This window comes from Tasmannia lanceolata, unplaced genomic scaffold, assembly GCF_043159265.1.
Source record: "Tasmannia lanceolata isolate RefF3 unplaced genomic scaffold, GAP_Taslan_0.1 ptg000003l, whole genome shotgun sequence".
In the NCBI taxonomy this organism is placed as follows: domain Eukaryota; kingdom Viridiplantae; phylum Streptophyta; class Magnoliopsida; order Canellales; family Winteraceae; genus Tasmannia; species Tasmannia lanceolata.
This window is the reverse complement of record NW_027518680.1, coordinates 1,353,376-1,377,795: the sequence shown is the minus strand read 5'-3', so window position 1 is coordinate 1,377,795 and position 24,420 is coordinate 1,353,376. Positions and strand designations below refer to the sequence as shown.

At 37.4% G+C, this 24,420-nt stretch overlaps 1 protein-coding gene and 1 pseudogene across 3 annotated transcripts; both read left to right on the top strand.

Annotated features, from left to right (window-relative positions):
- Positions 1-1,299: 1,299 nt before the first annotated feature.
- LOC143847063 (ABC transporter G family member 31-like) lies at positions 1,300-24,056 on the top strand. Of its 3 annotated transcripts, XM_077355734.1 has the most exons (24): positions 1,300-1,959; positions 4,471-4,591; positions 4,683-4,771; positions 4,868-4,952; positions 5,529-5,688; positions 5,793-5,869; positions 6,016-6,069; positions 9,661-9,751; positions 10,709-11,010; positions 11,106-11,387; positions 14,038-14,354; positions 14,465-14,625; positions 14,699-14,802; positions 15,986-16,145; positions 16,246-16,365; positions 16,457-16,551; positions 16,956-17,288; positions 17,394-17,684; positions 18,407-18,490; positions 18,589-18,722; positions 18,803-19,030; positions 19,374-19,545; positions 19,628-19,882; positions 23,555-24,056. In XM_077355734.1, exons 1-24 carry the CDS (start codon positions 1,679-1,681, stop codon positions 23,825-23,827), a joined length of 4,269 nt encoding a protein of 1,422 aa, XP_077211849.1. In that variant the 5' UTR covers positions 1,300-1,678; the 3' UTR covers positions 23,828-24,056. The 3 variants fall into 3 exon arrangements, with proteins under 3 accessions (XP_077211849.1, XP_077211856.1, XP_077211866.1); XM_077355741.1 differs by lacking the exon at positions 1,300-1,959 and having other exon boundaries at positions 4,493-4,591; positions 4,670-4,771; XM_077355751.1 differs by lacking the exons at positions 1,300-1,959; positions 4,471-4,591; positions 4,683-4,771; positions 4,868-4,952 and having other exon boundaries at positions 5,669-5,688; positions 5,815-5,869.
- On the top strand, positions 11,909-12,029 carry LOC143870135 (5S ribosomal RNA; annotated as a pseudogene).
- Positions 24,057-24,420: the final 364 nt, after the last annotated feature.

The following is a 24,420-nucleotide window of genomic DNA, read 5'->3' as shown; positions in this document are numbered from 1 at the left end:
ATCCTTAATTTCGGCGAAATTTAAAACCATGTTTATAATCATCCTATAACCCTCATTTTTTTGGGCACGACTTTTCTGACATCAACATTGGCGCTGGCAACATTTAAAAATAAAAAACCATTGGCGCTGGCAAATTGTGTGGGGGGAGTGTCATGCACCATTTTGTCTTGCATTATTCACATGGCCTATGGCCTCTGACATGTAGCATGTATAAGGCCTGTGGTCCGAAATTATTACACATGAAATGCACTAAATATTTACGCTCTGTTGCACATGAAATGCACTTAAAATTTATGCTCTGATGCACATGAAATGCACTAAAAATCTGTTGGGTCCCACGTGTGCAATGTGTCAACGATGACGAGTCCAACCCATTGCCATTGATCCCGTTGGGATCTGACGCCCCGTTGGGATCTGACGCCCTGTTCATTTTAGATTGCTGTATCTGATTTAATACCCTAAATTGATCCAAATTAAGGCCCTGTCATTTAAGATTACGACAACTACCGGTGAGTGCCAAACTAATTTTTGGACTCAAAATTATGTTTAAAAGTCGATCCTATTTTGAGTAGAGTTTTTTGTTTCCTGATTTTTAGCCCTAAAAAAAATTAAATCATGGTAGCCTAACATGTCCTTAATTTTGAGTCTAATAATTAGTTTCAGTTGACACTCACAATCGGTTGTCATAATCTCAAACGAACAAGGCCACAGGACTTCAACAATCGGTGTCAGACTACTACAGTCGGTTGTCACAATCTAAAACTAAAAGGGAGTGTCTGAGTCTCTTTTAACGGATTCTATTAGGTTTGTCACGCCTTAAATCGTTAATTGTTCAATGATCTTCATCTTCGGCCCTGTTCGTTTGAGATTGTGACAATAAATTATAAGACCCCAGGACGATTTTTTAGGTCAAAATTAATGTAATTTTGACCCCAATAATTGAATTGGTTGGGGGCTCACAAATCACAATCGATGGTCATAATCTCAAATGAACAAGGCCTTAGGCTCCCTACACAGAACCACAACTACGTGAGTCATTTTATATTGTAAAATATCAACTATCTCGTATTAAAGTATGGTTTCAGTATCGTGGATGGTTGGTAAGAATCGCAATTAATGCATTCTTCAAAAGATGGCAGAATACGAGTGGCCGTCAGGGATAACCCCGACACGCATGTGTCTTCCTAGCGTTCTCTCTAACGTGACTGGTACGAGAGAGATAAAATCGATACTATCGAAACAAGGAGTGCCAATATCAATTTTCACTGCTGACACTGTAAAGTTTGAACTTCAGCTCACCGTCTCTCTCCAGTCTTGAAATGCCCGCCGTTTTTGAGTTTTTTTTCTCAATGTTTCCAATTTCCGCAAACAAACGCTAGAAACCTTAATTTATCTGAAACCCCCAATTTTCCCAACTAATACGCTCCAGTGCAGAGAGAGAGAGAGAGAGAGAGAGAGATTTTGTGTAGCCATTAAATGCGCTGCTCAACAACCTTTCATTCACAGTTTTCCAAGTTGTTAGTTGGATGAGAGTAAAACCAAGTAACCAACCCAACCACGCCAGTAAAATGTCATGCTCTTTATATCATCATCATCACATCTACCTCCTCCTTCCTTATCCTGGGGTTATTAGGGTTAGGGTTTTGTTTTGTTCCATTTTTCTCTCATTGTCTGTGAGATGTGGAATTCGGCGGAGAGCGTATTTTCCAGATCGCATTCTTTCAGAGAAATCGACAAAGAAGATGACGAGGAGGCGCTCCGATGGGCCGCTCTCGAACGCCTTCCGACTTACGATCGAGTCCGGAAAGGGATTTTCCGAAATATTGTTGGAGATTTTTCGGAGATCGAGATCGGAAGCCTTGAATTTCAGGAACGAAAACTCGTCTTAGATCGGCTTGGAAATGCTGCTGAAGATGATGCCGAACGTTTCTTTGATCGGATGCGAAAGAGATTCGACGCGTATTTCTACTCTCACTCACTCTCTCTCTCTCTCTCTCTAAATTTTGCATTTTGTTTTTTTTCTTCCTAGTTTTATGTATTTTTTTTGTGATTTTCTCTAGGTTGTTAGTTTCAGAATTAAGGAAAAATAATGTACACTTTTCTGTTATTTAAGTAGATTCGACGCTTATTTCTACTCTCTCTCTCTCAGAATTTTGCATTTTTTTTCTGTTAATCAAGGAAAATAATGTACATTTTTTTGTTATGAAGTAGATTCTAGTTCTACTCATATTTCTACTCTCTCTCTCTCTCTCAGAATTTTGCATTTTTTTCTGTTAATCAAGGAAAACAATTTACATTTTTCTGTTATTTAAGTAGATTCTACTCATATTTCTACTCTCTCTCTCTCTCTCTCAGAATTTTGCATTTTTTTCTTTTAATAAAGGAGAATAATTTACAATTTTCTGTTATTTAAGTAAATTCGACGCAAATTCAACAGTTTTTATTTTTTGTTATTTTCTCTAGGTTGTTTGTTTAAGAATTAAGGAAAATATTGTACATTTTAAGCGTTATTAAGAATTTTATGATTTTTTTGCATTCAAATTCAATATTTTTAATTTTTGCGATTTTCTCTAGGTCTTTAGTTTTAGAATTAAGGAAAATAATGTATATTTTCGTGTTATTGTTTTTTCATTCGAATTTTATGAATTTTTTTGCATTCAAATTCAATAGTTTTTATTTCTTACCTGTAATTTTTTTTTTCCGGTGTCTGTGACTTAGTTTTCGGTCTCTACATTATTTCGTTCATACATATTTTGTTAACTGTCTGTGACTTAGGTTTTAGTTTCTGTAAATTAATGTACACTCCGAGTTTCACTTTTTTTTCTTCTGTTTTGTAATTTTATATTTCCTGTGACTTATATGTATTCTGGATTTATATGTTTTTTCCATTTGTCCATGCGTGCGCTTGGCTAATTTTTCTTTGTATTTTTCCCTCTCTGTGTATTCTGGAGTTTGGCAGACTCCAATCACTTCATTCACTAAAATTTTAACTACATCTAATAAAATATTTTTCTTTTTTTTTTCTGATATATATATATATATACACACACACAGAGGAAAAGGATTGTACACTCGAGTGTACCATGGTACGCTCGAGTGCCCCAAAGCATTCATTTGCAAGGCCTTATCATAGATAGGGTGTGTACCAAAAATCAGCTCCATTGAATCATCCTAACCCCTCCAAAAGTGGAGGGAAAAAATGGGCAGATTTGTGGTCTGTCCATTTTGCCCCCCAAAAATGGATGGGTTAGGATGATCCTATGGAGCTGATTTTTGGTACACACCCCATCTATGTAAGGGCCTTTCAAATGAATGCTTTGGATCATCCTAACAAAGTGGGCACACATGTGATTGGGCACTCGAGCGTACCATAAGCTTGGTACGCTCGAGCGTACAATCCTTTTCCTCATATATATATATATAAATTTGAAATTTTGTAAGTAATGCAGTTTATAGTAATTTGTTTGTGCAAGAATTTTTTTTTTTTTTTTTAATTTTCGGTGAAGTGTTTTCTTTTCTTCTTCTGCAATTTTAACTACAAATTCCCTGTTCTGCTACCTATTTTGGACGATGGCACCTAGCGATCAATTCTTTTATTGGCTCGACATGTTTTCTACTCTCTCTCTCTCTCTGTCTGCATTTCCCATTTTGTTTCTTTTTAATTTTGTAATTTTATAATTTTTTATTTGGTTTTAGTTGTTCTAGATGATTTGTTTCTGAATTAAGTAAACTATGTACATTAATGTGCTAGTGATTTTTTCTTATGTTTTTAAAGGAATTTTTGCATCACATTTAATCATTTTCTTTCTTATCTGTATATTTTTTAGTACCCACGGCTTTACTTTTCAATTTCATCATATTCAATAGTTTTCTTTCTTGTCTGTATTGTTTTTTCAGTGTCTGTAACTTACGTTTTAAATTTCTGCAGTTCATTTGATTAATCTATATTTTTTCCAGTATGTGACTTAGTTTTTAGTTTCTATATTTTGTTTTGTTCATCTGTATTTTTTTTCAATGTCTCTGACTTATCTGTATTTTGATTTTTATGTTTTCTCAATTACTCCATACAAAAAATGCCTGTAAATTTTTTTTTAGCTTTTCCTTTTCAACTAAGGTGGTTTTTTGATGGAATCTGACCAGTTAATTCATCTAAATTTTAATTACATCTTGCATGAATGTTCTTCTTCTTTTCTCGTTAAGTATTTTATTTATTTCTTGAAAGCGAGTGTTTTTTTTATTATTTTAAATTGGTGTTTATGTTTTCTGTCTAGTTCGTTTACCTGTGCATTTCCGGATATTGCTCTGTTCGATGGGCCTCTTGTGTCCTTTATCTCAAGTTTTTGGTTGGTTCTGCATCCATGATTTCTTAGCCTATTAGTTTGCTGTTTTTCTTCAGATATAATTTTTATGTGAGATGGAACTTTTTCTTGGCCCTTATTGTAGAATTTGTTTCCGTTTGTGGCATTACAGAGTAGAATTGGAATTCCCCAAGATTGAGGTCCGCTTTCAGCAGCTGATGGTAGATGCATATGTCCATGTTGGAAGCAGGGCATTGCCCACAATTCCCAACTTCATTTTCAACATGACTGAGGTAGGATTGTGTAATTTATAAATTAGTTTGGGAGATACGAATATCCATTTTGGTGGCAATTTTCTGATCTGGAATTAGTTACTTGTCCAAGGCCTTTCTAAGGCAGCTCAGGATCTACCCGGGCAGGAGACATAAATTGTCGATATTGGATAACATTAGTGGGATCATTAGGCCATCCAGGTAATGTTTGAACTTTGACAATTGTCCCAGTTGTGGAAACATGAGTCAGTATTTCTTTCCCGCTGATACATGGTGTTTTTTTTTTCTTTTTCCCAGAATGACACTGCTGTTGGGTCCTCCAAGTTCAGGAAAGACTACTTTGCTTTTGGCTCTTGCTGGACGTCTTGGACCAGGTCTCCAGGTACCTGGGTTTCTGTTTGGTTTGCTAGGGAAACAAATCCTATCACAGCTTTACTTGATAAGTGTATCCTGAAGGAAAGCAGCTGTTATGTTAACATTTGTATGGGACATCGGCGCAGTTAGCATGTCTGACACCACATGCCATTGCAAAATTGCAACATATGTCACAAATATCTCCGATATTTTCAAAATATCGCGCTTTTATCGCGACATTTTGACAAACGACAAAATCTCGAAATAATCCCGAGATTTTAAAAATATAGCGATATTTTCATTTTTATCATAAAATATCGCGATATTATCCCGATATTTTTTACGATATTTTTATTTTCCATATTTTCTTAAATTTTATATATTTGTATATTTTTTAAATAATTTTATTTTTATCATTTTCCCGATATAAACCCAAAAAAAAATAAAATAGATTTAATATATCCCAAGATTTTCCCTTGCTGAGAAATTCCCGAGAATGATATTTTTGAGGTAGTATCTAACTTACATTGCTAATATCAGGATATGTTGATTTTGAATTCTTTTATCTGCGTCTAGCTCACGACTACGTTTGGAATTTTTTTAGATGTCAGGGAGTGTCACGTATAATGGACACAGTCTGAAAGAATTTGTTCCTCAGAGGACATCGGCTTATGTTAGTCAGGAGGACTGGCATGTTGCTGAGATGACAGTGAGGGAAACTCTTGAGTTTTCAGGACGCTGTCAAGGCGTTGGAATTAAATACGGTAGGCATTCGGAGTTTACGTCATGTATTCCTATTTTGTGACCCTGAAGCTTAAGTATGGTCTCCCGTTATATATATGCTTTTTGTTTGAATGAACAATTATAGATATGCTTTTGGAACTTTCAAGGAGAGAGAAGAGTGCTGGGATAAAGCCCGATGAGGATCTTGATTTATTCATGAAGGTACACAGTGCAACTCAATTTGATTCTTTTTTTTTCCCTTTTTCAAAATTTTGTCTTTTTTTTTTATGAGTGAAAAATTCCATACGTCTTTAATGCTTCACAGTTGGGAGCCCTCATTATGGACTTATTTTCACCTTTCTTTCCAGGCCTTAGCTTTGGGGGGAGAAAAGACGAGCCTTGTTGTGGAGTACATATTGAAGGTATTTTGTGGGATGGTGTGAATGTAGTTATTGATTGTTAATGCCATATGCAGCAATGTTATTGATTGTTGTTTCCATCCTATCAATGAATCAACCATTGATCTAATGCCATATGTTCTGTTGTTTTCTAAGAATGGGTTTTGCGACCTTTCGTTTTTTAGCTTTTATATTCTTCACTAGACTTGCACCAGTTCTATCATAACTTAGTTCTGAGGCTGTTGAAATACTTGGGTCATATTTATACATGTCTGCTTATTTTTCGTGAACTCGTTTAAGTGGCAATGAGGTTTTAAACACTTCAGTACAATTTGTCCTTTTGGTCCAGGATTGTTCTTTTTTTCTTTATCGAGTTTTGAGAAGTTAGTTTAAATTCTAAAGAGACAGAAACTTCATTCCTTTTTGTGAAACTAGTATAAATTTAAGAATTATTCAATTATAACTTCTATGGTGGCCTTCTTGTTTGCACATGGTTATCTTTTGATTTTTTTTTACTGTGTAATGAATCTAAATGCTTGGATCTTTCCACAAAGAGTTTTCATTATGCTTGTATCATTTTATCTAAGGACGTTGTTTCCAATGTTATGGGAATTGAAGCGAATCGAGTTTTAAACTTTAGAAATAACTAAAAGTATAACAAAATATGACAAATCAATTATATTTTAGCATTGTATAAGCTTGTGTTTCTTCAATTTATGTAATATATTACATTTCTTTGTAGTTAACTTTATGGAGCACCTGAACTGCTTCGGTTATGAGAAGTAATTCAGTTTTTACTATGTTCCTTGAACTACATTTAGTCACCTTTTTTTTTGAAATGGCAATATGTTGAAAGAATGGAACCGAGATGGTCCACAAAAATACAAAGAAAGAGAAAAGGTACATCAAAAGGACTAAAAATACATTTCACGGAGGGAGATAATCAAACCATTCCAAACCCTCTTTATGGACACCCGATCTAGCAAGGGAATCAGCTTCACCATTGGCTGATCTTCTAACAAATTTAAACACTATGGATGAACCTGAAACAAGATCAGCGATCTCCTCAGAGAAGCTAAGAAGTCTCCACGGTGGTGCAATCTTCCCAGATAACCAATTGATTACGTTAGAAGAATCACCTTCCACAATCACTTTATCAAACATATCCCTACTCAGATGTTTTATTCCTTGAAAAGCCGCTTTACTTCCGCTTCAGATGAATCGCTTCTACCAATTGGGCCAGCAAAAGCCCAAGACACCACCCCTGCAGAATCCCTAGCAAGGCCACCAATACCAGCCGGCCCCGGATTACCCAAACTAGATCCGTCAAAGTTTATTTTCAGATACCCTTCAGGAGGTGCCTCCCATCTTTGAACTATCTTCTCTCTCCTCACCCCTTCCCAACACACAATTCTCCAGCCTTCCCATAGATCAAAAGCCGAAACAAATTGAAACTGAGGAAGACTCTTCGCCCAAAAAATAACCAAAGCAATAATTTTCATAAAGAACCAGTAAGATGACTTAGCCACTCCATTGAAAACTTCGAATTTCTTTCTTTCCAGATAACCCACCCAAAGCTATCAAACACAGCTTCCAAAGCAATTTCCCTTTCTTCTTCCAAGGCACAAAATCCCAACTCAACACAAGTTCTGGTATAGAGTTTGGGAAGATCCAACAGATACCAAACCTATCCAGAATGAGGCCCCAAATCTCCCTTGCAACCTTGTAATGAATAAACAGATGATCAATAGATTCACCATCTTCCATACAAAACGAACAATAATCTACACCCCTTCTTCTAAGAAATTCAATGGTCTGAATCCTCCCACAACAAACTGCCCAACCAAAAAAGGAAACTGATGGAGGCCCAAGGAATTTCCAAACTTCAGCTGCAAGAGGGGAATCTGAAGCATGCACCAACAAAGAGTAAAAGGATTTCACAGAGAAGAATCCGGATGGATCCTAGATCCAAATTCTTTTGTCCACCCCACTTCTTTTTAGATAGCAATTCTCAATCAAAAGAAGTAACCGAGAAATGAAATTTCTTTGTTGAAAAAATTCCTTCTGAAGCTAGGCTTCCAAACTACCTTGGTGTCCACCCTCTCAAAGCAATCACACACCAACACATCTTTATTCAAAGCCAACTAGAACAAATCAGGAAAAAGAGCCTTCAAGGGTTCATCAGAGCACCAAGCATCCACCCAAAATTTTATACGATCCCCTTTGTAAACTTTAAACTGAATACCCACGTCAAATCTTTGCTTGAACCTCAAAATGTTTTGCCAAACAGTCCCACCTTTCTCGCTGTAAGAATCATCCGAGCACCAGTTCCCATTTAAGAAGCCATATTTGCTACTAATCACCTTACCCACAAAGAAGATTGTTCCATACCAAAACGCCAAAGCCACTTCCCCAACAATGCACGATTGAACTCTCTAAACTTCCTTATCCCCAGACCACCATTCTTTATCGGAACACAAATTTTTTCCCACTTTACTAAGTGTATACCACCCTTACTATCAACACCTCCCCAAAGAAATCTTCTTTGAATCTGTTCTATCCTCAGCACTACACTAACCGGGCAATTGAACAAAGATAAATAATACATTGGTATGTTAGCTAACACTGCCTTGACCAAGATGAGTCTCCCACGCTTAGAAACAAGATTCCTCTTCCAAGTTTCCAATCTTCTTTCTATCCTTTCCACTATAGGAGTCCATAGCTCTTTTCCAGGTTTTCCCACCCCCAATGGGAGCCCTAAATACAAGGAAGGCAGGGAATCCAGCCTACACCCCATCACCTTAGCAAACTCACCAGCTTCTGAAGGAGGAAGATTAATAGCAAACAAACTAGATTTCCTAAAATTTGATCTTTGACCAGTGACCAATTCATAGCATCTTAGAGTAGCCTTCAGTTTAAAATCATATAAATTTTAGTCACCCTTCTATCCATAAGATAAATTGAACAGTGGAACAATTCACAATCTAGCCTTTTAATTATTGTCTTTCACCTTTCCTGGATGATATGATTCATATAAGTTTTCTTATTAAATGACGTACAAGTTGAATTTATAATTGTTTTCCATGAGATTTGAATTGGAAAATGGAAACCAATCAATTCCATGAGATTTGAATTGCAAATTGGAAACCAATCAATTTTAAAAACACTGTACTTTTCTTTTATGAACATTACCCATTACATAATACTCAGTAGTGTTTACATATTCTCAGAAAATTGCTTGAGGGACATCATAAATGGCATATGGAAAGATCACCTTCTAGTATAAGACTGTATATCTTATGATTCGATGATTTTGGATGAATTGATAAAAAATATGAATGTTGTGGGGTTTACTTCTTGAACCTCGAATACCTGTATCCAGTGCTAATGACTAAATCCCTGCAATATAATTGATAAAAAGATCTTTCAAGCAATGATAATGAAATTTCCATTCTCATGCATGCCAATTATGTTGGAATGATAATCTTTTCTGTCATAATGGTTCCACCAGTTCTTGTCTGCAACTTAAATGGCATATATGACCTCTAGATGGTATAGTACAATTTTCCATCAAGTCTAGAAAATTTCTAAAGTACTAAATTTTACCTAGCAAAGATTTTAGGGTTGGATATTTGTGCTGACACATTGGTGGGAGATGAGATGCTTAAGGGGATCTCTGGAGGACAAAAGAAGCGTCTTACTACAGGTGTGGATTCATTTTATCTTTATTTTCTTTTGTTGGTATCTTAGTTGTGAATTCTGTTCTGGACAGAATGGGTAAAATGATTTGGTCCGGTCTGGAAAATGGAACAAAAACAACATATATTCTGTTTCGGCCTCTTCTGATCCGTACCGGTCTTTTCCGGTCCATTTCTGCTGAAAAATGCCCCGTTTCGCTGGAATACAGTATTAAATTATTATTTTTTTGAAAAAATTATAGTAATGTCAAATTTACTGTTTTACCTTTATTTTATAGCCGTTTGAAGGGTTATTTTCCGTCTTTTTGCCTCCCCAAACAAGAAAACCCTATAAAAACCCATCTAAGTGCTTCTTTTTTTTCACTTCTTCTATAACCCAACCTTTCTCTCTCATTTTCTTCTAAGTTCTACTCTTCTCAATTCTTCTACTCAATTTCTTCTGCTCATCTCTACTCATCTCAATTGGTATTTTCAATATCCAAAGGTTTTTAAAGGGTATTTTCAACATCCATATGGAGGAATGGAAATGGAGAAGCCCTTTCTCTACAACGGTATATAATACATACATACATATTTGAAAGAGGTATTTAGTTGCAAAATATTCTATACTATTTTTTATTTTTTACTCGTGTCTTCGAAGGGTACCTTCAACATCCATATTTAATTTTTTAAAGTAATAAATTGTATTTTTTTGTTAACTTTGATTCATATAATGGTTTCTTATATTTTATAGCAAGTTTCCATTTTTTGATATTTTAAAATTTTAATTATTAAAAAAATTTTCTCTGGTTGTTGTGTCTTTTCCAAAACGAAATGCTGAAACGGCCGAATTACCAAAATGTTCTGTTCCATTGAGCAAAATGAATGACGAACAGAACGGAATTGACAACTAGGTTGAGATACTTAGGGCTATAAAAATATTTCTTGAATTCTTAAAAGATTCAACCGATGTGTGGGTTTGGCAGGTGAACTACTAGTTGGTCCAGCTAGAGTTCTTTTCATGGATGAGATATCAACTGGGCTTGACAGTTCGACAACATATCAAATCATCAAGTATCTTAGGCATTCAACCCATGCTCTTGATGGGACCACAGTCATATCTCTATTGCAACCAACTCCTGAAGCTTATGAGCTATTTGATGATGTTATTCTCCTATGTGAAGGGCAGATTGTGTACCAGGGACCTCGTGATGCTGCTCCAGACTTCTTTGCGTTTATGGGTTTTAGGTGTCCTGAACGAAAAAATGTGGCAGACTTCTTGCAAGAAGTAAGTAATCAGGGAGTTGTGGCTTTGAATATTTTAGTGTATTGAGTATTCATATAGTTAATTGCATTTTCTTCTTTTTTCATATCTTTCTCTAGGTTATATCAAAGAAAGATCAAAAGCAGTATTGGTCTTTTCCAGACCGTCCTTACCAATACATACCAGTAATGAAGTTTGCCGAAGCTTTCCGTTCGTTTCATGTTGGAAGAAGTTTGTTTGAGAAACTGGCTGTTCCATATAATCGCCTATATAACCATCCTGCTGCACTGTCAACTTCTAGTTATGGTGTAGGGAGAGCTGAGCTTCTTAAGGCCAGCTTTTCCTGGCAGGTGCTATTGATGAAACGTAATTCATTCATCTATATCTTCAAGTTCATACAGGTACTTCTGAGAGCTACTGCGGCGGAATTTGTTGAACTTTTACAATAACATTTTAGTGTTATTTTGATGATTCAATGGGTGACATCCTCTTTAGTAGATCGATTGCTATGATACTAGTTCTAAAAATTTAGTAATATAAATGCTTTGTGAAATGTGAGTTGACGTGAATTGGAAACTGTTAACTACCAGTTTACTCCAAAAGCTTAAGCTGTTGGAGAAAGTCGTTATTTATCTTTTGTACTTTAACACTCCCCCGCACGTGTGGCCCACTTGGCAAACACGTGGAATATGTGGTCCCACTTTGGGCTGACTATCGCATGCGGATTTTTGCCATCCGGGAGGTTTTGAACTCGAGACCTTTTGCTCTAATACCATGTTAACTACCAATTTACTCCAAAAGCTTAAGCTGTAGGAGAAAGGCGTTATTTATCTTTTATACTTTAACAGAAACCAACTGGCCTGAAACTGATTATAAGTTTTGATGAACAAGTTCATTATGCCTATTTGCTTTATTATTTACAAGATTGATTTATGCAAGAACACAAATGCACTGGATCCCATCGGAACTCCGAAGTCAAGAGTGCTTGGGCGAGAGTAGTACTAGGATGGGTGACATCCTGGGAACTCCTCGTGTTGCACCCCTCTAATTTTACCATAAAAAAAAGAAGAATATTGATTTATGCAAGGGATTGATCCCTAGCTCAACGGTCAAGGTTCTGTTCCTCAACTTGGTGGTTGGAGGTTCAATCCCTACTTACCTAACAAAAAAAAAGGATTGATTTATGCACGTGCGCGCACACACACACACACGCACACACACGCGCGTGCGCACACATATATGTAAATTGAATTGGTATTTGTGAATTCACAATCTTGAAGAGAAATTCTTGGGACTACCAATGATTGTGAGTTCTTATTGAATACTGAAAATTTTAGTGTTGGATGCTATTTTGCAGCTACTGCTTGTCACTTTGATCACAATGACAGTATTTTTCCGGACAGTAATGTATCATAACTCAGTTGATGATGGACATAGTTGTCAAACTCTTATGAGTCATACGAGTCAACTCTCGAGTCGAGTCAAGTCAAGTCGCTAGGCTTTCAAGTTGAGTCGCATGGGTGACTCGCCTCTATTGAAGACTCTTACGAGTCGTCCGGTGACTCTTACGAGTCGAGTCGAAAAAACTAAGACTCTTACGAGTCAAGTCGAGTTGCTGGGCCTGAGCTTTCTTGTTTTGATGGTTGAAAACTTGGAAGTTGGAACTTAGAACTTAATTATTATTTTTTAAATAGTAGGCAATTGCATTAAATGCGAAAAAAAGACCGAGGAGGTCTATACAAATAAAGAGACATAAAATGAAAAAGAAAGACAAGAACAAGCCCCACTGCAAGGGTCAAGGAGGAACGAAGTCAAATAGCACAACTCTCTCCCTAGAGACACCATCTCTAGCTAAACTGTCCGCCACTCCATTAGCTTACAACCTATGATGGAAATAAATCGATGCATCCCCCACCCTATCTTGGATCTCATCGAAGAAAGAGGCAAATCTCCAAGGGAAGGAATGAGAGCCACTAAGCCACCTTATCACATTTAGCAAGTCTCCTTCACTTTATTCAAATCTTCATTCTCAAGATACCTTATTCCTTGGTACATAGCATGCGCTCTAGCTTCATTAGCGTCTGTGCCAATGGGAACCGCAAAAGGCCATTTCATAGCTCCAAATTCATCCCTCAAGACTCCCTCATTTCAGGAAGGACCATGGTTCCCCATGCTAGACCTGTCAAAGTTTAGCTTCAAAAAATCATATGCGAGAGGCTCCCAATTTTGGACAATCTTGGGCTCTTGGCCTGAATCAACCACAAATCTCCTTCCAACCATATCATAAATCATGGGTGGATACAAATCTAAAGCAAGGAAGGGTTTCCCCCATGATTAAGTTCCAATCATAACTTAATTATTTTTTTGCATGCAAGTTACAAGCGTATAGTTATTTATATGCTTGGCTTAGTGCTTTATCTATGTGCTATTTGGTTATATTTTTTAGTTTTTACATGCTTCATCTTTTGATATATTATGATATTTTTTTCAACTAAATTTCTGTTCTTATCAAAAACTCTTACGAGTCACGAGTCATGAGTCATGAGTCATAAAATTAAGAAATCGAGTTACGAGTCGAGTCACGGGTTGAACAAGTTCATTATGCCTATTTGCCTTATTATTTACAAGATTGATTTATGCAAGAACACAAATGCACTGGATCCCATCAAAACTCCGAAGTCAAGAGTGCTTGGGCGAGAGTAGTACTAGGATGGGTGACATCCTGGGAACTCCTTGTGTTGCACCCCTCTAATTTTACCATTCAAAAAAAGAAGAAGATTGATTTATGCAAGGGATTGATCCCTAGCTCAACGGTCAAGGTTCTGTTCCTCAACTTGGTGGTTGGAGGCAACTTGGTGGTTGGAGGTTCAATCCCTGCTTACCTAACCAAAAAAAAGATTGATTTATGCGCGCGCGCGCGCACACACACACATATATAAATTGATTTGGTGTTTGTGAATTCACAATCTTGAAGAGAAATTCTTGGGACTACCAATGATTGTGAGTTCTTACTGAATACTGAAAATTTTAGTGTTGGATGCTATTTTGCAGCTACTGCTTGTCGCTTTGATCACAATGACAGTATTTTTCCGGACAGTAATGCATCATAACTCAGTTGATGATGGACTCGTCTATCTTGGTGCTCTGTACTTTGCAATTATAATGGTTCTATTTAATGGATTCACAGAAGTTTCCATGTTAATAGCCAAGCTTCCAGTGCTATACAAGCATAGGGAGTTGCACTTCTATCCGTCCTGGATTTACACACTTCCTTCCTGGATTTTAAGCATTCCAACTTCACTTGTAGAGTGTGGTATATGGGTGGTGGTTACATACTACGTAATCGGATTTGATCCACAAATAACTAGGTAATAAAGTGTCTTACACCCTGTAGAAATCTTTTGAAGTCTGGTTTAACCTTGGGATATATATTTTTTTGTTATTTGTTATTTCTTATTTGTAATATATTGGTCTGCAGATTCCTTCGGCAGTTCCTGTTGTTTTTCTTTTTGCACCAGATGTCTTTAGCGCTTTTCCGACTGATGGCATCTTTGGGTCGAAATCTTATAGTTGCCAACACCTTTGGATCTTTTGCGATGTTGGTCGTTATGGTTCTTGGAGGATTTATCCTTTCCAGAGGTCAAATCTAAGCCTTTCTCAGTGTACTTTGACTTTGCTTGTTGCTCATCTTCTATCATTTTAATTGTAACAGATAGCATCCCAAGCTGGTGGATTTGGGGTTACTGGTTTTCTCCTCTGATGTATGCTCAGAATGCAGCTTCTGTAAATGAGTTTCTTGGGCATTCTTGGGATAAGGTAATATAGTTTTATCAATTATTAATCTTTGCCCTACCAATATTAGGATAAATTTATGCCTGTACATGTATTGTATACAATTTGTTTCATCTGATTTCTTAGTATAAATAAATGGCAGACTAAACTTGCAAAAAGAAAAAATTGAAGGTTTCATATAAAAAGAATGTATACAATACATTTACATGCATGGTTGAAGGAAAAAATATATAAAGAATATGTATGAAGTGTCTCAGCCATTCCTACTCGGTCAAAATTAAGAACCCAGGTCATCCGCATTGTTTTCTGTTTGTTCTACGCTATTTGAGAATTCTGTAAAATATTTCAGGTTGCAGTAGTAGTGATGCATGATCAATTATGATGCCAATTGATTCTGTAAAGTTGTTTAATTGCTCTTCTTTTCTTCCTTTGGCGTTTGTTGGATTTAAATCTAAACAGCGATTTCTTATGGATAACCCTAATCTGTAGATGACAAGCATAAATGAGAGATGCAATCAATTGTGTGTTCTCTCTCGCTTATTATTCCCATTGAGAGAAGTTAGTTTAATGTGCAAAAAAGAAGAAGATTATCGGCCTCGGTCTCATACCGAATTGACACCCCCTCAAGGTTTTAATGTCCGAAAATATACGATATCTCAACTCAACTCAACTAAGCCTTTGTCCCAAACTAGTTGGGGTCGGCTCAGAAAATATTTGATATATATATATATATATATATATATATATATATATATATATATATATCGGTTGGTGATAAATTGATAGTATTTCAAAATATCATGATATATCGGGCAATATATCACAATATTTTAAGGCTGAATATGTTGCGATATTTTAACGGATTGATACTTCAAAACTATGCATATCGTGCCTGATATTTTAAAGGAACGATACTTTAAAACTATGCATCCTGTGCGTAAGATGCAGTGACCTTTGGCATCTTCTTGAGGCATGTGTACATGCTACTGTAGGAAGGGTATGGCCCAACTTATCCTCACGTTTTTAACTACTTCAATGAGTTCGATGTGTAGATTTTACTGCGTGAGTATCACCTCTATTGGTCAAGCTGTTAAGCTTCCATTAAATCTACTAAATTACTGACCTTATAATTTTGTTAGTCATCAGGAAAGTGGTGGTTTGGCAATTTTTATTGTGTCAATTACTCATATTTTGTTCCTTGTTGCAGAAAGCTGGGAACCACTCTAATGTATCATTAGGTGTGGCAGTGATGAGAGCACGCAATCTATTTCCTGAGAGTTACTGGTATTGGATTGGTGTTGGTGCTTTGCTTGGTTATGCTATCTTATTCAACCTTCTCTTCACCATCTCTTTGACTTACCTCAATCGTAAGTTATGTCCCTGTCTTCAGAGAAGCAATATAAATTAGAAAATCTTTCTTAAGAATGGGTAGCCAAAAGTTTGATCATGCTTTTCAATTTCATACAGCTCTGGGAAAACGACAGGCAGTTGTGTCTAAACAAGATCTCCAAGAGAGGGATCAGAGAAGGAACGGAGAAGGCCTTTCTATTGAGCTAAGACCACAAATGCATTCAGGCACACTGGCAGGTTAGTTAAGAGTACACTCTATCAGGTCTTAAATTTGGTTTTCTTGGAGTCTAGTTCGACTTTGTTTTCCTGCTCCCAACTTTTGGTGCAGGTACAAATGGTAAAGGAAAAAGAGGAATGGTTCTTCCCTTTCAACCTCTTTCCATGTGCTTCAGCAATATCAATTATTATGTCGATGTGCCTCTTGTATGCCTACTGATGCCATCCTTGTATGCTTGCTTATTTTCAAAAGTTTTAGGGGCTGTTTGGATACATGGATTTTGGGATCCAGGTTTTAGTTTGAAAACTGTGTAAATGAGGGGCAGAAATGAGGGACGTTCTTCTTCTCTTGTCTGCCATTTTGGATTTTGAGAAAGAAATCCAGGTTTTAGAAATCTCTCCCCCATCCTGTGATTTCTAAAACCTGAAAAAACATGTCAATCTCCTACTCTATTGCTCAACGGAAATTCGGGCGAGAAATCAGAAAACAACTGATGGTCTCTTTCTCTCTTCTTCCATCCAGAATTTTGAGGAAATCCAAGATTCTAAAATCCGCGTATCCAAACGGCCCCTTAAGTATTCATTCTTTCTTATTCGATATTGCCTAGCAGGAACTGAAGCAGCAAGGCATTTTAGAAGATCGATTGCAGTTGTTAGTTAATGTTACTGGAGCTTTTAGACCTGGAGTTCTTACGGCATTGGTTGGAGTCAGTGGTGCTGGTAAAACTACCCTCATGGATGTTTTAGCCGGTAGGAAAACTGGCGGGCTTATAGAAGGGAGCATAACTATTTCCGGTTATCCAAAGAACCAAGACACGTTTGCAAGAATCTCTGGTTATTGTGAGCAAACCGATGTCCACTCTCCATGCATGACTGTGCGTGAATCACTTTTGTATTCCGCATGGCTTCGGTTACCATCTCACGTTGACTTGGATACACAAAAGGTAATTGTAAATCATTATTAGATAGCTTCATGTTTCTCGTCGAGCTTGTGTATTTCAGAGGGCTTTCTTGTGGATTTTATTTTTATTTTATGGATGGTTTTGCAGGTTTTTGTGGAAGAGGTGATGGAACTTGTGGAACTCACTCCATTAGGTGGTGCCCTTGTTGGTCTACCTGGGATAGATGGGTTGTCCACAGAGCAACGCAAAAGGCTGACAATTGCTGTGGAACTTGTCGCCAATCCATCTATTGTGTTTATGGATGAACCCACCTCTGGATTGGATGCCAGGTCTGCAGCCATTGTTATGAGAACTGTGAGAAATATTGTGGATACTGGCCGGACAATTGTGTGCACAATCCATCAGCCGAGCATAGACATTTTTGAATCTTTTGACGAGGTATTTATCTCTTCTTAAACAATAGAAACAGTTATTAACTCAACTCAACTCAACAAAGCCTTTGTCCCAAACTAGTCGGGGTCGGTTAAATGAATCCTTTAGAAAAATTTCATGAAGAAGGTGAAAGAAATCTACCAGGCTCTAATCCTGGCTCTAGTTGGGTTCTTCTACGTGGATCACTTTCTTCCATTCTATCCTATCCAAGGTCATGTTCTCTGCTATGTTCCTAGCTATCAAGTCTTTCCTTATTGTTTCTGCCCAAGTTGTTTTCGGTCTGCCCCTACCTTGAGTCGCCTCTTCTCACTAGAGCATCCAAAGGCCTATGTTGGATATGTCCAAACCATCATAAGCGGTGCTCTCTCATCTTCTCCTCAATTGGTGCCACCCCGACCTTTTTACGAATGTCTTCATTTTTAATTTTATCTAACCTTGTGTGGCCGCACATCCATCGCATTCGCATCTCCGCTACACTCATCTTATGCACATGCTGCTTTTTGGTGGCCCAACATTCTGAGCCGTACAGCATGGCTGGCCTCACAGCTGCCTTATAAAACTTTCCCTTCAACTTGGTAGGGATTTTGTGGTCGCACAGAACTCATGAGGCAAGCTTCCACTTCAATATGCACTAAATTTTTACAGCATCTTTTTAAGACAGAAATTTATTAGATATGAACTAATTGCAAATTTTTAGTCTCCTCTAAAATCTGCATTGCCAATCTCAGCTTCTATTTATGAAGCGTGGTGGGGAGCTTATTTATGCGGGGCCACTGGGCCGCAATTCTCAAAAGCTTGTTAATTTTTTTGAGGTGAGACTGCCCTTGCTTATCATATTTGTTCACATATAAATGGGAAAAGTGGATACGGTGCATTTGTATTACTGAAATACAATCTCTTGACTTTCTAGGCCGTTGACGGAGTATCTAAAATTAGGGCCGGTTATAACCCAGCTGCATGGATGTTAGAGGTCACTTCTTCAGCAGAGGAAAGTCGCCTTGGTGTTGACTTCGCTGAAGTCTACCGGAGATCTTATCTATTTCAGTATGTGATGTTTTAGGAATATGGGTGGTGTTCTCAGAACCATGTTTTTTTTCCTCTAACCATTGCCATTATTGTTTCAGGCAAATTAAGGAGTTGGCCGAGAGTCTAAGCAAACCGAGTAACGACTCTAAAGACTTATGCTTTCCGACCAAATACCCCCAACCATTTAGTGTCCAATTTATCGCTTGTCTTTGGAAGCAAAATCTATCCTACTGGAGGAACCCACAATACACGGCAGTCCGGTTCTTCTATACTGTCATCATTTCCTTAATGTTTGGATCTATCTGTTGGAAATTTGGTTCTAAAAGGTTTACTCTTGGACCATTTAATCAATATTTTTGCCACTATCATGTTTCTTACTCTTGACATTGCACTCTTATTTTATTTAAAATGTTGTGTACATATTGCCTGACCATGAGAATGTGTGAAACATTTTAGAGCTGTTATCTAGCAATGGTGTTGAATCTGCTGACCACGAACAGGAAATTATTTGTTACTCATGAAATTATCTTAATATATGAAACTGTACATGAACCCTATTTAAATCTGTTTCTCCATTTCCAGAGAAAATTTATATCATTCTTTCGGAATATCAAGTAATGTATTAGCACAATATATTAATAGCTTGACTGGTTGCATTCAATTTAACAGGGAGACCGAGCAGGATATCTTTAATGCGATGGGATCCATGTATGCTGCTATTCTTTTCATCGGAATAACCAATGCAACAGCTGTTCAACCTGTGGTTTCCATTGAAAGGCTTGTTTCATACAGAGAGAGAGCTGCAGGGATGTACTCAGCTCTGCCATTTGCGTTTGCCCTGGTCTGGTTTATTGATATTCGTACTTTAATTTGCATAAGCCTTCTGCTTTCATTGGGTAACCATGCAATCTTCTTGTTGGCAGGTTGCAATTGAGTTCCCTTATGTGTTTGTACAGACACTTATTTATGGCCCTGTGTTCTACTCCATGGCATCATTTGAATGGAGACTGGTGAAATTCATCTGGTACATATTCTTCATGTATTCAACCTTACTATACTTCACTTTTTTCGGCATGATGGTGTCTGCAGTCACACCCAGTCATAACATTGCACCAATCATTGCTGCACCATTTTATACACTGTGGAACCTCTTCAGTGGATTCATGATTACGCACAAGGTAATGAACTGGAACTATTGCTTCTTTCTTGTCTAAGAACCTCATTTGCTGATGGTTGTTCCTGTTTGGAGTTCGTCACTGGACTTTTGCTTATGGTAGTTTTAGTGTCCCTTCCAATGTTCAATCATAGACTTACTTGTACAGAAAACCTTCTTTTAAAACCCTTGAGTTTGACCGTGTTGGGTCAAATTAGAAACATTCTAACTTTTCTTAAAAATTGAGTTTGGGCATGGTACTCAAGACTCTTGGCTGAACTGAGTTGTCTTTGTTTTTTGTTGTTGAAGATTTTTCATTAATAATAGAAGGTAAAAAGCCCGACTGAGAGAGTTGGAGCTACATACGAAAGAAAATACAAGACTGTAGGTACAAAATACATAGTGTAAGTAGAGGTCAAGGAGGAATGAAATCGAATAACTCCAAGCTATCCCGGTTTACCCCGTCCCTGGTTAAGTGATCCGCCTCGCTATTTGTTGACCTCCAAATGTGTTGGACCCTAACTAGGGTCCCTGCAAGCCGATCCTGTAACTCATCAAAGTACTCCGCGAACCTCCACGGTGGGGGATGTGATCCATCCATCCATCCATTTGGTGACGTTGAGTCTCCCGCAACTATGAGGTCATCCGTATCAGGCCTATCCACAATCCTGATGCTTGAAAAGTGCCCAGACTTCTAAATCTTTTAATCCGATGGGTCCAAAAAAGGCCCATCTGGTTTCTCCTGCTTAGTCTCTCAGAAGACCGCCAATCCTTGCTAGGTCAGGATTACCAATACTAGAACCGACAAAATTAAGCTTTAGCCACCTAGATTCACGAGTAATCCATCTTGGGGTAAATAACTCCGACCTCTCCGTGTTCTCATAAATCTCTTTCTAGCATCATCTTATGTCTTATGTAGAGTACAATCTAAACCATGGCATGCAACTCACCCAATATACTATGAGGGAGACTATCTTCATGTAAACATTGAACGGGCTCTTGGATACATTCTTAAATTGCTGAGCATTTCTTTCCTTCCATATCATTCATTTCTTTCCTTTCAGATTGCCTCATAAGGTCACTAATACCTTAACCTTCCAGAGTGTCCTCCCTTTCTTGGGCTCAGAACTAGAGAAAGAATCCCTTCTTTTGTTTTTCTCGAGCCAAATTTCCCGTATCCTCCCTTTCTTGGGCCTCTGTACAACATACCAAGACTCGAGGTTACTAAACTAAGTTGTCTTGGTTGTTTTTAATGGATCAAGAAGTTTCCAGGCAATGATCCATGTAAAAAAGGATGTTTCGATGAACACATTTCTGGTTGGATGTTATTGCTTTTGGGGAACATTAACTGTCTTTTATAGTTAAGGGAAGTGATATTTACGCCCCTTTTGATTACTAGGGACACCCAGCGCCAATGTGTCAATGACTAAAGGGGGTGCTCATGTACTTCATGTCAGAAGAATCCAGTGGATTTGATTACTATGTACACTGACGCTGGGTGTCCCTGGTGATCAAAAGGGGCGTAAATATCACTTCCCATAGTTAAATAGAAAAGCACAATTTGGAGGAGTGTCATTATCAATTATGGGAATTCAGATACCAATTCTGTGTATTTAATATGGTAGTGTGGATATCATTTCAAAATATTTATTCCATTTGTTCCAGTGGAAAAATTTTATTGGATTTTTTTTGAAAAGTTTGATTAGAAATATATTCCGTGGAAGATTTTTATTGGATATATTTTATAGAAAATAAAATTTTTGGCATTTTGTAAACTCATTTCTATGGAAATTGTTTTCCAAAATAATTTTTTTCTCTATTTTCAAGGAAAATTGCAAACCCACTAGATCTTGGGGTTTTTTCCTTTCTTTTTTTATTCCATATGTTATCATTTTCTACAGATTTTTCCATGATTTTTTTTGTAGATCGAAACATCCCCACAATCTCCACCCTAACCCATGAATAGTGTAGAAAACTGAGAAATACCTTCTCAAATAAGGATCAAACAAGATGTGCAGCAAAAAATCGTCATGAAATGAAGCAAAGAACACAATCACACAATCACACAAGATTTATGTGGTTCGATAGTGTGACTACGTCCATGCGGGAAGATTTTCCACTATTTCGGTCTAGGTCACAAACTCTCTTCTTAGACAAGAAACACAAAGAAAAACCTAATCCCATAACTCTAACATGTGGCTTATATATCAATGCCACTATATGAAGAAATTTAGCAAGATACCCTTTAGTGGAAATTCAAAAATTAAATTTTCCTTCCGAGGCGTTACCCCCTGGGCACCTCCAACGAGCTGACCGCGTATGCATCGCACACACTGGTCCGTCAAGGCCCTGTACAATGCCAGAATGATAGTGCTCCCCCACCCAAACAATGTGGGCCCCCATTGTATTTTAAGTAGACAGAGTAGACAACTTATCTACATGATCGTGTAGGAACACCTCTCTCTCTCTCTCTCTCTATCTATATATATATATATATATATATATATATATATATATATATATATATATATATATATAGAGGAATAAGATTGTGCGGTCGACCGTAGGTGCGATCGAGGGCCCAAACGCATGGGTCCCACATTTTTGTGCTGATCAAAACCATTCATTTGCAAGGCTCCATCATAGATAGGGTGTGTACAAAAAATCAGGTCCATTGGATCATCCTAACCCCTCCAAAAGTGGAGGGCAAAAATGGGCATATTTGTGGCAAACGGTGTCTGTCCATTTTTCCCTTTACTTTTGGTTGGGTTAGGATGATCCTATGAAGCTGATTTTTTGTACATACCCCATCTATGTAAGGGCCTTTCAAATGAATGCTTTGAATCATCCTAACAAAGTGGACCCACATGAGTTGGGGGCCCTCGACCGGACACTCCTTTTCCTCATATATATATATATATATATATATATATATATATATATATATATATATATAGAGAGAGAGAGAGAGAGAGAGAGAGAGAGAGAGAGAGAGAGAGAGAGAGAGAGAGAACTGTTGGTGCGCTTAAGCTCACCATTTTTTTGGTGCGCTTAAGTTGTTATAACGCCCTCCCATTCGTTTAAATGTTTGGGTCCCGCTGGGTCCTGCTTAAGCGCACCAATGGGAGGCGTTATAACAACTTAAGCGCACCAAAAAAATGGTGCGCTTAAGCTCACCAACAGTTTTCTCATATATATATATATATATATTAGTGGTATGTTATAGATTCCATCTTATACTTAAATCTATGAAATATTTTTACATTTATTGACAATGCAACTTTTCTATACCGTAACCCTCGAGACTCGAGAGTATCCTCCCCGTTGTGTTATGAAAAGAGTGGTGTAGTTTTTTTTTTGACTAATATTTGTCACTTCTCAAAAAAAAAAAAAACTATGGTTTTCCAGTGTGGCTGAATCAAAACACTACATGCCATGCCAGCAGACACACCACTGCCCAAGTTATATCATATTAGTTCATCAAGCACACGTTTCTACTCAACACAAACAACTACACTACTCTTTTCATATTAGCCTGGAAATCTATGACTGCGTAGTAGTTTTGGTTTACACCCAAAGTTCCTTTTTAACTGATTGATGACAATTTGCAAATTTTTATTGGACAAAGAAAAAAGCAGAATAGAGATTGTAAATTCTGGTTCAACTACTGATACCTCCATTTTCTTCTTCTCTGTAGTGGATTCCCGTGTGGTGGAGATGGTACTACTGGGCAAATCCTGTCGCCTGGAGTCTATATGGGCTCCTGGCATCCCAATTCGGCGACGTTGACAAACCTATGAAGCTAGCTGATGGGGTTCATTCTGAGAGTGTGAGACACTTTCTCGAGCGCCACTTTGGGTTCAGGCATGACTTATTGGGTGTTGTTGGATTTATGGTGGCTAGTTTCTGTGTGATGTTTGCTGTTATTTTTGCCTTTGCAATCAAATACTTAAACTTCCAGAAGAGATAAGGGGGAGTTGTCTTTCAGTGGCAGGTATTGGGTTCTGATAGTTTCTAATATATAATTATAAATTTCATGTAAAAGTTGTATAGTAAAATGTATCTCTGTAGAATTCAGTTGTTTCTTCTGTGCCCGGATATCATGTTTCCTCTGAGAAGCGAAATGTATGAGAAAAAACTCCTTGGTACTCAAAAGTTTTTGATTGAAAATTAAAAACAATAGCGTGCTTCCTATGAAATTGTGGATTATCCAAGATTTAATATGTGAGGTAAGTTGCAGTAAAATAAGGAAAGAGACTGCATCAGAAATGGGAAATAGTCTCCCCCAAAATTATTTGTATTCAAATGTTTTTGGAGTTAAATTGTGATTTCTTTAGGAAAAGGTTTTTGAGCTCGAGCTCAGCCTGAGCTAGAGCTCAGAAACCACCACTCCCATAGTTATTTGACTTATCCAACCCATTCATTTCATAGGTTATGATTAGGGTTACGGTTATGGTTAGGATTATAGGTTATGGTTAGGGTTATGATTTGTGGAGGTTTAGAATGGATGGCTAGAAAATGGGCTTCTAGAGATTGAATGGTTAGGATTATGGTATGGAGATG